Source organism: Zosterops lateralis (genome assembly GCF_965231275.1).
Source record: "Zosterops lateralis genome assembly, chromosome: 3".
Taxonomy (NCBI): Eukaryota; Metazoa; Chordata; class Aves; order Passeriformes; family Zosteropidae; genus Zosterops; species Zosterops lateralis.
In genome coordinates, this window is record NC_139764.1 from 7,287,362 (window position 1) to 7,301,857 (window position 14,496).

Sequence of the window (14,496 nt, forward strand, 5' to 3'; positions counted from 1 at the left end):
ACAGCACCCCTGCTCTCCCAGGGAAAATGGCTGCTCTCAGTCTTGATTCAAGACTTATATTTACTTAGTTCTGCTAAAAGAGTAGTTAGATTTATCAACAATATAGATTAGCTTCTTTTTTAGTTTGAAGTATTCAGAGAAGTAATAGCTGTTTATTACAAAGCATGCAGGTTGCAGGGTCGAAGCACTGAAGTTCTTCTCTAAATCTGTTATTTTTTTCATCTGTTCCATATCTATAGCATAGATAATCTATCTGTAGTCTGTGCAGACACATCTTTCTATTTTCCATTTTTATGTTTTTCCATTTTCTATTTTGATTTTCCCTCCTCCCTCTAGGACCAGGCTCTCTTGTGCCCTGCCTCCATCGTCTGCTGAGTTTTCCTTTAGGATGGATTGCAGAGCACTGGATTCCAAGTGCTAATATCTGTCTCATTGCCAGCTGATGAAACTAAACTGTCTTTCAAACTAGAGAGCATCTCTGGGAAGAGGTGGAGGGAGGAGGGTCAAAGGAATTTATCTTGGCATGTACAGCATTCTCACAGCTCGGTGTCTGGAACATGTTGATATCAGGAGGGTGCTTTACTGTGGTATCAGCCACCCAAAATTAAAATGCAGTTGATGATAGAAAATTATATTCTTCTTCTAGGCAAGAAGTCTCATCCTATGGTTCAAAGAGCTGTCCAGTTATTTCACTTACCACACTGACATAAGGCAATTAAAGTGGCACTGCCAACTGGAAATCTAGTCAGCTTTTAAAAATGAGTTGAGCTCGCTTTTGGGTGCTGCATCATATGTTCCTCTTTCCATTGACTGTGTTTGACTGAGTTTGGGAGGGAGGTTTCAATGGTAAATTCAGTTTTTTCCTCTTTTTGTTATTTTGTGATGGGCTCATAGGTGTAGTGGGGCAACCATCTCTTAAGGAACTGACTGTAGACAAAGATCTGTTAAATGCCGCTTGCTAAAAGTACAGAAGATAAATACTTAAGGTCAAGTAAATTAGAGACTATGTTTTTTTCTTGTGAAAGTAGAAAGGCAGTAAGAGTGAGATTTTTCAGTGATGCCCTTTGAAAGATGAAATGGGAAGTGTGCATTCCTTCATCCTGGAGATGTGCTTAATTTCCTTTACTGGTATTTGGATCTTTGTCACCTTTAAGCAGTAGGCTCCCTAATTTCTGTGAGATTGCTGCCAAGCTCAGAAGCAGTTTGCCTTTCTGGAGCCATAATCACTGTGTTTATTGCTGTGAGGGGAATAGCAGTATTCTCTGTGTAGAATGGAGTCCTGCAGCACAGTTCAAATGAATCCTCAGCTCTGCCTTTAAACTGGGGATTTATTGCATTTTAAAAGATATGTAATGATTTCAGTCTTTTAGTTTCTGACCGTCTCCTCCAGCTGTATCCACCTGGATTTGAGAGGTGATAAATGGCACCAAGAGGCTGCACAAGGCTCTCCTGTCTGCATTGCAAGAGCTGTGTTCTATTGTTTGTGGCAAGGGAAATGCTGAACTTTCCTTCCGTGGTTTCCAGTGTTCAAACTTGAAAGTTAATGAGGCTGATTGAGCTGCCACTGGTTTGTTTAGAAGATACATGGAGAACCTGTAGTTTTTAATCTTTTTCTGTTTTTCTTAAGGAAGACATGCAAAATCCTTAGCAAAGCATCTAATTTCTGCTCTGAGGGATATGTAGATTAGAGAACTGTCAAACAGAATAGATGTGCTCCAATTTCTGAGGTGAGACAAGTTTGTTTATCCCCAAGAAAACATATAGCAATAGAAAATGAAAAAAACAAGTGTGGGAACTTTTTGTAATGTACTACCCTTAAGGAATAGATGCACAACTGAAGCTATGACTATAATAAATTTCCCTTTGAAACTCTTAAGTCACACTTTGCCTCTTGAAGAAGGCAATAAAACTTCCTCTTAAGGAAACAATTCCTTCAGTCTTTTTAAAAACCTTTTCACCTGAAGTGATCTGATTAAAAAAAATTATATCCCTTCAATGGGCGGATAAAACCAATGCTGGCAGTTTCCTCTTCTTTCACCTGAGGTTATTCTGCTGCTAATTTGTGATTAAGGGTTGTTTAGTTTGGTCTTTTGAAAACTTCCTGCTGTAATCACCAGTCCCTTCAAGTGAAGGTCAGTATTTTGTAAGCTTTTATGCTAATATTCTTAAATTCTAGATGAATGACTTATAATTTGAGTTGAAAGTTGAATATTAAAAACCTTGAAGTATTGGCACAATATCTGGGGATCTGCTTGTATTTAAGATGTCCCATGGCCATGGTACACATAACATGTTGGATTGTTTTCTTTCTTTCTTGGGATGTCTTCCTTTGTTTCAACATCCCTACAATGAGCTTCACTGAATAATAAAGAGCATTTTAATAAGAAATGCTGGAAGTTATCAAAATAGAATTTTTAGAGGAAAAAAACCTCTTAAAATAGGAAATAAAGAGCTTTTGCTGTGGCTTGTTGTTAAATTATCAGAGCACTCTGTAGCACTGATCAGCGCTCAGAGGAAAGTGTAAGAAATGTAGTTCTGAGTATTAATCTTTTCTGGATAAAAGTAATCTGGTACTATGTTTTGTAGTGAAGCTGAGAGAGTGTTCGTTTTTTTGGGGTTTGTTTTTTTGTTTGTTTGTTTGTTTTTTTTGTTTTTTTGTTTTTTTTTGTTTTGTTTTTTTGTTTTGTTTTGTTTTGTTTTGTTTTGTTTTTTAATGGATGGTTGGTGGTTTTTTTTGTTTTTGCTTTGTTTTGGGATTTTTGTTTTGTTTTGCTGGTTTTTATTTTCCCCATAGCCTAAAGGGTATATTTATGCTTTAACTGTGCAGTACTCTAAGAGAGGTAACTAAATTCACTTCAACAGAACAGAGCTGGACACTGAGAACGGATGAAGTGTGACAAAGGGTCCATGTTTTGAGAAGCTGAGAACATAAATTAGCTCATTTCTGATTTCTCTGCCTCTGTAATTAATCCAGTTCCAAAACTAGAACTGAAGTTAACTTAATCCCCATTTGCATTTTTATGACTTGATTAGTGTTGCGTGGTTTTGGGAGTAATATTTGCAAGATTCTCTACTGAATCAAGAATCAAGTGGGATTAAATATCCCTTGAATTTACATAGCTGGTATTATATCCTTCACCAGGTTGTGGATTTTGGTGTAAAATTTTGTGGAATGGTAAATGAAACTCTGTCTTAGTGTCTGAAGAATAAATACTCTCAGTTTAGGGCAAGCAAGTTTATTTTTTAGTGTTGAAAAGCCTTATCAAATGATTTAAACCCAAACTCACTCACTAACATCTTTTGCTATTTAATGCAGCAAAACCAGAGAATCTTTGTGGCTTTCCTATGTGTGTAGCAAACATTAACAAAAAGACAGATCAGGCCATTTTTGTCTGTAGCCACATTTTTCTGTCCACTTGGGTAGAATAACAGTCAAGGAAGGGTGGAGAGCATTGCTTGGGTCGAGGGGGTCACTTGGTCTGTATTTTCATGAGTTCCTCTGCTGCTACAGCAAAGTGAGGTTTCCCCTAGTGTGTGGAGGACAAAATCTGCTTGGGGCAGCACAATCTCATCACTTCTGGTTTTCTTAGGTATATTGAAGTGTGGGAAATGGATTTGCTGACTCAAAGCCTGACAGGAGGCTCACATAGGATGGATCTGTATGCAAACTTTGAGATAGAAAGTGCTGACTTAGGGATGCCATGGAATAGGACGGACAGTGTTGAAGGAGAAATGGAACTGGAAACAAGCTTCAAATGATGGCCTTGCAAACAAGACCAGATACTTTGGAGAAATGGAACTATGAAAGATGCATTGTAGTAGGACCCACGAGGGGTAATTTTAGATGGTTGATTGGCTTTAAGGCATTTACAGCACTGTGTGGCAAAAGCTGATAGGGCAAGAAACGTTTATAATGTACTGCAATTAGGAAATAGTTTGGTTTCTGATTATGATGGCATGAATGGTAGCACCTTTATTGTCTCACCCTTCACATGAGATTGAAAATGGTATAAAATTTTTTAAAATTCTTCTCAGTTGCCCCATCTCTGAGTAAAAAAAAAAAATATATATATATATATAATCCAACATTAAGGTCTTTATTTGGGTAGGGAGATAGGGAATGAGGATAACACTTGAGCATTTCTGCTGCAAATCCTTCCAGCAGAGATGAAAAAAGAAACCAGGAATAACAAGTTGTGGATGTCATAACTTCATGTTCGGTCTTGTCATGTTCGTTTCACGTTCGTTCGTATCACACTCTGAATATCCTGAGCGGGGCTGTCGCCTTTTGGCTTTACACGTAGGCAATTATTTCCCTGGAAGTTACAGGGCCGCCTGTCTAGCCACTGCCTTGACATCTGTCATCAGGGCCCTAAATTGCTTTGTAAAACCTATTACTTTGGGATACAGCGGAGTGTCTCTTAATTGCGCCACTTGCTCCTCCTGCCCGAACAGAGCTGACTTTTGTTTCCGCCGTTAATGGCAAGGCCCTGGCTCGGCAGGGCCGTGCTGGAAGTTCATTGCTGGGAGGGGAACTGCTCTGGGATTACACAGACATAACTTGGGCCTTGTGTTTTATGACGAGCACGAGTGCCAGAAAGGCTTGGGCTTTGACTTGTGTGACTGAATTCTCCGGCCGGCTGTCGAGGCAGCGGTGGGACCGTCGCAAACAAGCTCTCTGTGTTTCCCAGCTTCCCACAGATGCTAAATGCAGGCTATTGAGTGCAAACTCCTGCAGCTCCCCAAAGGGTCTCTCAGACTCAGCAAATCCTTTGCCTCTCCCTCTGGGAATATTGTTTTCTGACTGTCTGTGCTGTCTTGTTGTCAGGATATACGTCTAGCCCACAACAAGGGATGCTGGTTAATAATTAACAGTAAATATATTCTTTACCTTTCCTTGGCAGACAATCCTGTTTAAGTGAAAAATGGCTTAAATATTTTACACAAATGACTGCTAGATATCGTAGCTTTTGCAGCTAGTGAAACATTTTTTTTGGGGTGTTCATCCAAAACAGCTAATTAATCACTGAAGGCAGTTATAAAAGGTACAAAGTTCAGATCGAGCAGTGCTTCTTGCCCCAAGCCTGAAAACCTGAGACTGACTCTTTAACTGCTCATAAACACAATATATATCTATTTTTAATACACACACACACACACATATATATATATATAAAATCTATATTAGTATATATAGGTATATACCTAATATAGGTATATAGGTATATACCTAATATGTACCTATACAAAGCAGAGAAATGCTTTTGAACTTAGGAATTGTATTGTATGTAGTCACACACAGCATTCAGTGATTTATAAAATGTTTCTTTTTATTTATAAGATTCAGCTCTGCTAATTTACTTTTGGAGACATACAGTTAAGACTGTGGTCCTGTGGGATTCCTTTCAGCTGAAATTAGAATTAGTTGTTTCTTGCACACTGAAAATGTACTCTTTATGTGCAAGTGCATGTAGCTAGAAATAGAAAATGAAAAAGCTGAGCAATTTGTATACCAAAGTAATGGCTGCTCACATTCCTGAAGAATGGAGATAGCCAATAGGTAGGAATATCTGGAGGTAATTCCATTTGCCACCAACTGAACCTCAGCTATTCCTTTTCAGCACCAATATGGGTGGGTGCTTATTGTGTAAATCAGCTGATAATATTTACAAATGGAGCCCTTAATGCTCTGAATTTTTACCAGTTTGTTGGTTTTTTTTAAATTCAGTGGCACATGCAACTTCCTCCTTGAAATTCATCTGGTACCTGCTATGATTGACAGGGTACAGCTTCATCATTTGAGTTATATAATTTGAATTATGTATTCAACATGCAATTAGCTGGATGGGCCAACTATGGCTATGAATGTGTAAAAGGGAGGAATGAGAGAAATATGTAATTGATTCTGGCTGTGGTTCATTAACAGTGTGAATGCACCATGCTCACATTTGTAAGGGAAGGAATGAGGGAAACTTATCTGTATTTTTTTCAGTTGCTTGGAAAAGCTCGCTGTGCTAATATTTTTGCCATCTAGTGTCACATTTTCAAAGAATACGGGAAGAGTAAATTACATTGTAAGTAATTTACATCAGTTCTCCAGGTTGGTTTTTGAAGCACAGTCACTTCTCTTCACCCTTTTCAATTGAAGTCGTGATTCATCCCTGCCCATGTTGCTCTACCCTTTCTCCATAGCAGCACAGTTAAAAACTTGTGTGAGAAAACAGCAAGTTTAAAGACCTGAGAAAAGAAGCCTCATTGGCCTTTTTACACATAAAGTTTGTACTTTACAGCAGTTGTAGTTTTATTTCTGAAATATCTCCTTTCCTTATAAACATTGTTTTAAACCAACAGCTTCATTAGCATTAAAAGCAGTTTGATCCATTGTTGTGGCCTGAATCCCAGATAAGGAAATACCTTCCTTGGGGGCTCTGCACCTCAATGTACTATTAAAAATGTAAGCAAACATCTCTGCTCTGTGTACACAAAGTGATTTATGTACCCATGGGCTGCAGCTTTCTCCTTAATGAAGTTTCCTGTCCGTGCTCCTGGCTGGAAGACTGACCACGGTAAATCAACGACTCCACAGCAGTGCTGGAGGCTTCTTTTGACATAAAAGTGATAATGCTGCAGATGGTTAGTGTGGCATTCTCTGAATGATGACTGTTCCCTTTTTTGACCCCTTTACTTGGTTTTGAAGATCAAAAGAATCATGGTTTGGTTTTTAGGAAATGTTTGCATCCCTTACACCTGTTTGACCTCACTGAGAAGTGCTGGGACCCCAAAGAGTGCAACAGGAGCCAGCTTTTACAGCCAAACTGAATCTTTTTGGAGTTTCTCTACATTTCCCCCTGCCAATTTAAAAGTCTTTAGGTGATGAGACCACTTGTGTTCCACAGTGTACCCTCAGACCACGGTCATGCCCATCCCCACTGCCTTGCTGCTGCAGTCAGTTTGCCTCCTCTTGTGAAACTCATTCCTGTGTATCTGTCCTGTGACAGTCCTTTACCACTGTGTTTTCCTTCAAAAACCCCATGTTCTTCCCCAGGGTGGATCCTTGTTCTGGCTGGGTGTGGAAGGTGCCAGCTAAGCCTTGCACATCTGTGGTTGTCCTTGCCAGCAGTGCTGGAAGTCTAAAATTGAGGCTGGCTGCTGTAGTGGGTGGCCAGAACAGCTGGACAGCAGCTCTGCTCTGAATTTTCTTGTGGACAAGTAATTGTAGACGTCATCCATGGCACATACTCCTACATCTCTCTGCAGGGAATAATTTATGAGCAGAAAGGAAACTATTGTGGCAGACAAGCTTAAAGTTTGGCAGTTTTTGTTGATATATTAAAAATAAATGATGCTGCTTCAGCCTGTGGAAGTGTGATTTTCAGGTAGCATGGGTTGAAGGAGGGAGAAGAGCTGTTTTGTTTTCTGGTTTGTTGCCTTTATGCCTGTATAATCTCCAAGGGTTTTGCCCATCTGAAAACTTTAAGGTATTTTGGAATAGCTTAAGCAGAATAACATGTAGTTTAGGAAATGTATGTACACACTGATTTTATTGACAATGTACAGCAATAAAATTATTACTTCCTTCTTTGTCTGCCGACCATAAAACACTGGCATATAAGTAATGCTGCTCTGTTAATAAAGTCTTTATCATGTGTTCCAGAATAATGATGTGCCTGAGAAAAGGATTTCTTTGCCAATAATATGCTGTAAACAATTACAATAGTTGTGATATTTTATAAACCAGTTCATTGAATCATAGAATGCTTTGGATTGGAAGTGACCTTAAACATCATCTAATTCCAAAGCTCCTGCCACAGAATGTCTCCCGTTAGATTGGGTTGGTCAGGGGCTGTTCAGTTCATAACCATCTTTTGTGTCCTGTCTGAAAAGCCACCTATGATGGACTTGGGGAAATTTCAACATAAAAGCTAATAACTGCATTAAAGATTAATTTATTATAGTTAACTTGTTAAAGGTTATTTACATGAAGTATCTGGTGCAACAATACAGGATCGCTGACAAGTTGCTATGAAAATGCTAAATTGGGAATTCTGAAAAAAATGATGACAAAAAGCATTTTGCATTTATGGAACAGAAGCTTAAAACTAGTGTTTAATAATGAAAGACTAAAGGAATGGAGCTAAAGATTTAATAAGTGAAATGCATCTAGAAACTGTACTGTGGGAGTTTTATACAGAAAGACCCTGGCAGGAGTTTGGTACTTGATCTGTTCCCCAAAACCCCTTCTTGCCTTTAAGTAATGAATAATTTAAGCCACTATACTTCAGCTTTCAAGGAGCTGCATGTTGAAATACAAGAAACTCAGCCAAAAGAGGGAAATGTTTATGATTCTTTTCTTATTCATCCTTTACACATTCTTTTAAAGTTGGTCTTATAGTTGTCGCTTTATTTGCTTGTTGTCTGCTGGGTATTGTGAATTTGAAATTCATCATGATAACTCTGATCTTGGTGTCTGTAAGTGTAGAGGGGAATTTGACTGAGGTGAGATTCATGAGGATATTCCTTTCTCTGTGGAATCATAGAATCATTTAGGTGGGAAAAGACCTCTAAGGTCATGGAGTGTATTCGGTAACCCAGGCTGCCAAGTCCATTGTTAAATCACATCTCTGGCTCAGTAATTGAAATTCACCTGTTGTAAAATAAAAATAAAAAAACAAGGGAAAAAAGTCAAGAAGGTGGTGTGTTTTTGTTGTTGTTGTTTGTTTGTTTGTTTGTTTGTTTTCCCCCTTTCTCTGAAGTTGCCAGCACTTCCAAATAGAAATGTTCCTTGGAAAGCCTCAACCTCCAGGAAACTGCTTGTAGTCACGAACAGAAATTACAGTCATTGGTAATGGAAGTACTCACACCACCTTATCTCTGCACACAGAAGCAAATTTTCAACTAAGGCTCTTTCCTTTTTTAAAGTCCTTTCTTAATAGTTCTCAGTTTATGATAGGAGCTAAAACACATATAAGAGCATAACTCTTTTCTGCACTCACAGGTTGTTTTAGTGTCCTGCTGTCATCCTGTTGTCAGTGGATAAAGGCTCAGCACCACCTGCCCGGTGACTCATTTGTGGGGAGGGTTCTCCAGAGTCACTCTCTGGCAGCTGTGACATTCGACAGAAATTATCCAATCTGCCCATCTTGCTCCCACAACTGGAGAAAATCACTGTGATCAAAATGGAAAGAAGAGTTCTCAGCCTTTTATTTACTTCCCAGGAGGGGGTTTTCCCGTAGCAGTTGGAAGGTTTAGCTCTTGTAGGTTTCAGTTTCCATCACAGCGGATTCCTCGGTGTTTCTGGGCACTGGGGATCAGACATGCTTTTATTTCCTGTATTTTATCAATACCTTGTGGGTAATATATAGAAAAGATTTTGAATTTTTCAGATCAATATGGCTCAGCATAAAAGCCACATTTTAGGTAGCAGAGAGCAGGACTTGACAGATGCTGAGTTAAAAAAAAAAAGTCTACATTTTCATATTAGTTTGTCAATTTTCTCGTCTGCTTTGGCATATGTTGGATGGAAATCATCAAAACCAGCTTGGACAAAGAATAATGGTGTTAATTCTGTAGGATTTGTGAGTAAATTAAAATATTCTGGAGTGTAGCAACAGCAGATGTTTCTTGGAAACCTGACCCACATGGGACAGAAACACAACCTAAAAGGAGACCAGCAGTTCTGCAGTTGAAAGTGTTGGGATAATCCCTGTTTGTGCAACATCGAAAAAAAAATAAATAGTGCCACTGCTTATTTCTGTTATACATTGTAGGAAATTGGAAAGAAAGGCAAATAAAAATGTACATCTGACACCATAACTTATTTTATTATGCTCACATATACTGTAGAAGAATGATGTGTAAAAAGTAAATGTGCTTCGTAATAATTGGGGGGGCATAGGAAGGAAGGAGTTTAAAAAAAAATCATGGTACCTTTTAATTTGTAGCTTTCTTTTCAATGCTTCTTTTATCCAGGCTCTTGGACTAATTTTTCTTACAGCACTTCAGAGACTTTGATTGCAGCATCTGATTTTGATGAGTCCAGAGGCATCCCACCCAAGATGACTGTGCTTTCTCTTTTTGCTCGTTAGGAGTTCCTTCAAACAGAATATTTTATTTTATTGCATGGTGTCTCCATCTGCTCTGACGTGAGAGGAAAGCATGTTTTTTGAATAACCAACACGTTCCTAACTATCCTTTTCAAATGGTTGCTGAGGGAAAACAGAGATGACCTGTGTATCATCTGTGACGTGTGCATCACGTATGACCTGTGCCAACAATGTGCTGAGGTTCTGTGTAGTGAGCTTTTCCAGTTGAGTGCATTTGGAAGAGCGAGAACAACAATTTCAAAGTTCTACAGCATTTGCAGTTGTGGAGTTGTATATTTAGAGGATTTGTGCAAACATTTCATCTCTCCTGTGTGTGCATTGCAGTAGACACGTAACATGCGTTCACTGTATCTTTCTCATTTCCTCCTTTAGTCCAAATTCTTCAAAATTTAACCTTTACTGATTTAGGTTAAATCATTGCACATGTAGATTATGATGTGTTTTCCAGTTAAATACATTTGCTTGCATTGTTTTTCTGCCTTTGTGTGTGGCTACAATGCCAGATAGGATTGATGTGTGATACAGTATAGCATCTTTAATGTGCCTTTATCTTCTTTTTTTATTTGCTGCAGATGTGATCCACACTGTTGGGCCAATTGCAAGAGGCCATCTCACTGACACTCATAAAGAAAACTTAGCGAGTTGCTACAAGTCCTCTCTGAAACTGGCAAAAGAAAACAACATCAGATCAATCGTAAGTATTGTGGAAGAACACATTCTTTTTCTTCTAGTTTGGATCTTACTTTCCTTGATGTAGAATAATTATGATTCTAAGCTTCCAGATACATCCCTTGCTCTTTGTGCTGTGAAAAGCCAAAAAATTTAAACATGATTTGGCCAAAATAAGTGCCAGATGAAAGGGCTGAGCTTATTTTAGGAGTTAGGGAAAGCGTGCCTGGTAGTAGGAGTGCAAGCAGCTGTCTCATTAAAGAAGGGAGGAAGCTGATCCCATGGCTCATTCTTACACTGTATTATTTATTTTAAAAACCCTAAGAAGCCACTGGTCAGGAGGATAACTGCATGTAACTCCTAAATGGCTGAGAAGTGATTAATTTGTTGCTTATTCTACCCATTAATACTTCTTCCTGAAAATAAGAGTATTGGTCAATTGTCATTGGTTTTAGCACCCTCTCACCAAAATCAATCATAAAATAGCCTATTTTATGATTGAACTTGAAATATGTGGTACAGTTTTATGCCTCAAAAGCCACAGAGAAAAGGAGCTTTTCCCTCTCCAGCTCCAGAGCTTTAGTTCTGTATCTCACACACTTGCAGCTTAAGTCTTCACATATGCAGAGGTTAGTTCCTTGTAGGTTTGAGAAAGAATTTGTGTTCTGAGCCTCACTTCACACTTTTGAGGGTCATTTTGGCTGGTTATGTGATAGCACATATGTTTGGCAACCTTAGAATGCAAACATACGTAGTCCTAAAAAATGTTAGCTGAACCAATGGTGTTGTATGGGGATGTAATATTCAGTATTAACACTGAAATATCACAAATGGAAAATAAAGCTTTTTTCTGCTTGAGGGACAGGACAGTTTATAGGGCTTTGAACTGAAGTTAGATGTGCCCTTCAGAGTCAGACCTGATGAATGTCACTTATTTCTTTCTTTTTGGTGCTGCTCTTCAACACTTTGTGTGCTCATGATATCCTCCCTTCTCAAAATGGTGTCCAAGAATCCCTCATTTTGCCATTGTACAAACCATTGCGGGGTTTGTTTTCTTTGGTGGGTTTGAGGTTTTGGTGGGTTTTTTTTAAATTCTAGGCATAAAAATTAGAGCTGAAAACAACCTTGGGTTGGTGGGCATGTTTTGAGCCCCTCTCTGGTGTTGTTCAAACACTGAAGGATGCTGGTGTCCTGCTGTGATTCCCATTGGAGCCAGTAAGAGCTTTGCTCCTACATCCATCCTTGTTTCTGTCTGCTCTGGGCAATTACAGCCTTCTGGGGGCATTCAAGTTAGTGGGAATAAAATTCTTAATATCATCTGGGAAAAAGAATAATAATTAAGAAAGGGTGTAAAAAAAGAATATTGAAATAACAAAGGAAAAAACTTTGGTGGGCACTGGTAATGAAGGCAGTGCCTGTATCTATAGGGAGTCTGTAATTTTTAGGACATTTTAGGTGGTAGCATGGTGGCTATAACATGGAGTAATAAAAAAAAAGGATTCCACTCATGGAAACTGGCCTGATATTTTAATGATCAAAGATAACCACAGGAGAAATCATCCGCAGGTTATTTCCTCGCTGGTTAAGAGTTGTTGACTGTGCACCTGTTTGAGATAAAAAATACTCAGCACCCAGACTTGCAGAGCACAGCTGCACAAACTGAACAGGAGCCAAGAGCCATTCATTCATAGCAGCATTTAAAAGCTTAGCAAAGCAATATGGATTTTAAAGTCCACATGACAGATCATGGGCTGTTCTGAAAAGCCCCAAGTCCAGTGACTTCAGTGATGCCTTGGGAAGTGAAGACTACTCGAGTGTCTGTCCTAATGAACAAATCAAGCCTGGAGAAAAGTCAAATGTATAATTCATTCAATTAGGGAGCAGTAGATTACTGTGAGTCTGAAGCAAAAGAATGCAGAGTGTAAGTGGGTTTCACAAGATATGGTATTGTAGATGTAGAGGGGAAGGGAAAGAAAGTGAATTAAAATACCTACAGATTTCTGAGGCTTGCAGAGACCCAGATTAGAGGGAGCAAAGGATTAAAATTGACTCAAATAGACCACATTCAAGTGTAGATTGGCAACAGAAAAAAGACAGACAAAAATTGGAGGGGACAAAAAGGTTACCTGTGTAAAATAAGGAAGAAAAATCAGCTGTGCCAATGGATGGCCTGTTTTGATTGCCTCTTTAACAAGAAGATGAAATAAGTATTTGAAAGAGAAAAGCAATGAATTTTAAAGCAGATCACAAGGAAAAGGAGGGAAAGCCATATGTTAATGAGACATAAATAAATAGGTATTGGTGATAGCAAGTTGCAGTGTGCTAAAAGAATTAACTAAACCAGGGAGCATCAGTGCACTCACTAGCAATTGTAATAACTGAGAAGGAAGCAGGAAGACATTAGATTGTAACAGCACAGATCTGTTCCCTTCAAAACAGAAAGGACAAGTCTAGAAATTACTGCAAAAAGAGGAAAAAGGCCCACCACAACTGAAAGTATTTTGAACGTGAATTGTGTCAAAGGAGTTAGAATTGCTGGAGGCATTATGAATGGAGAGTGATGATGAATGGCAATGTATTGAGCTGGACCAAAGCATGCAGGGTGACTCAGGGTGCACCACTAAATGCAGTTCAATTTAACATCTTAATGATTTTTGAAGAGTACATAAACACCTCATTAATTACATTTACAAATGATACTACAATAGCCAGTGTTGCAACCACTAGAAGAGGACAGAGATGTATGATAACAATTGATCAGAGACTGTGAATACCCCCTCATCAGCATCCACTCCAGTAGCAGAAGGGAGTTTCTGCCTTTGTTGCACTGGAAGAGAGGTCAGAAATGGAGCTGACAGCTACAGCAGCACAGGAAATGATGGAGTAGCATATGGTGGGGAAAAATAACCCAGTTCACTTTAACTAGTCCAAGTCAGAAAACCAGCACAATGAGGAAACAGGCTTGAATAATAAATCTCAAATTAGATGTGCTTAAAGCAGTTACTTGCTTCACTATTATGTATTGTTGATCTGCCTGTAGAGAAATGATGGATGCCATAGAGATTGGACTGGGGAGAAGAGGAATAGGACTCAAAATGGACCCAAACTCTCTTATATGTGTGTGTATATGCAGTTGTTTCACACACATTGTCTGTGTGCCAACAGGGCAATTATGTGGTGTAGCTGACAGTAATTTCTAGGTTGCTTTTGCATCCAAGGTGTCCAGGCATGGTTGAGAACAAATCTGGCTGACTCCTAAGGGAGCACTGGTATCTCATCTGAACATTATATTAACTCGATTTCTAAAAAAAAAATAAAAAGAAAGATGAGTGCAACTGGAAATGAGATGAGGGAATGTAATGGGATGCCTGTCAGACGGGTTGCCAAGGCTCATAATCCACCAGCAGCCCAGCTGTGGGTGAGGGTCTGCATAGCCATTAAGGCAGGAAGAAAAGCCTCAGGAACAAATCTGATCATCCTCAGGATTGCTCAGAGAAATCACACAGCCCCTGACATTTGTCTCCTGAGCCTGTTTTCTGAAAGGTTTTATACTCAATATGAGGTTTCAAATGCCACATCAGCTGTTTTGTGCAGAGTTAGCGTCTCTCAGGTCATCTGCTCCATCTGCCTTCCAGGTTACCAAAGTTTGTGTTCCTGTGTCCTTGTTATCTTGCATTCCCAAATCCAAGCCTTGCTTTTTTCCTCAGCACTTGTTTATGTAGCT

At 39.0% G+C, this 14,496-nt stretch overlaps 1 protein-coding gene across 8 annotated transcripts in view; it reads left to right on the forward strand.

Moving 5' to 3' along the window:
• The window catches only part of MACROD2 (mono-ADP ribosylhydrolase 2), an 866,413-nt gene that overhangs the window by 480,316 nt on the left and 371,601 nt on the right, over window positions 1-14,496 (forward strand). For all 8 annotated transcript variants that reach the window (XM_083858375.1, XM_083858373.1, XM_083858372.1 and 5 more), the window contains one exon: window positions 10,676-10,797. In XM_083858375.1, coding sequence (XP_083714501.1) covers window positions 10,676-10,797 — 122 coding nt within the window. The remainder of the gene's footprint in view (window positions 1-10,675; window positions 10,798-14,496) is intronic.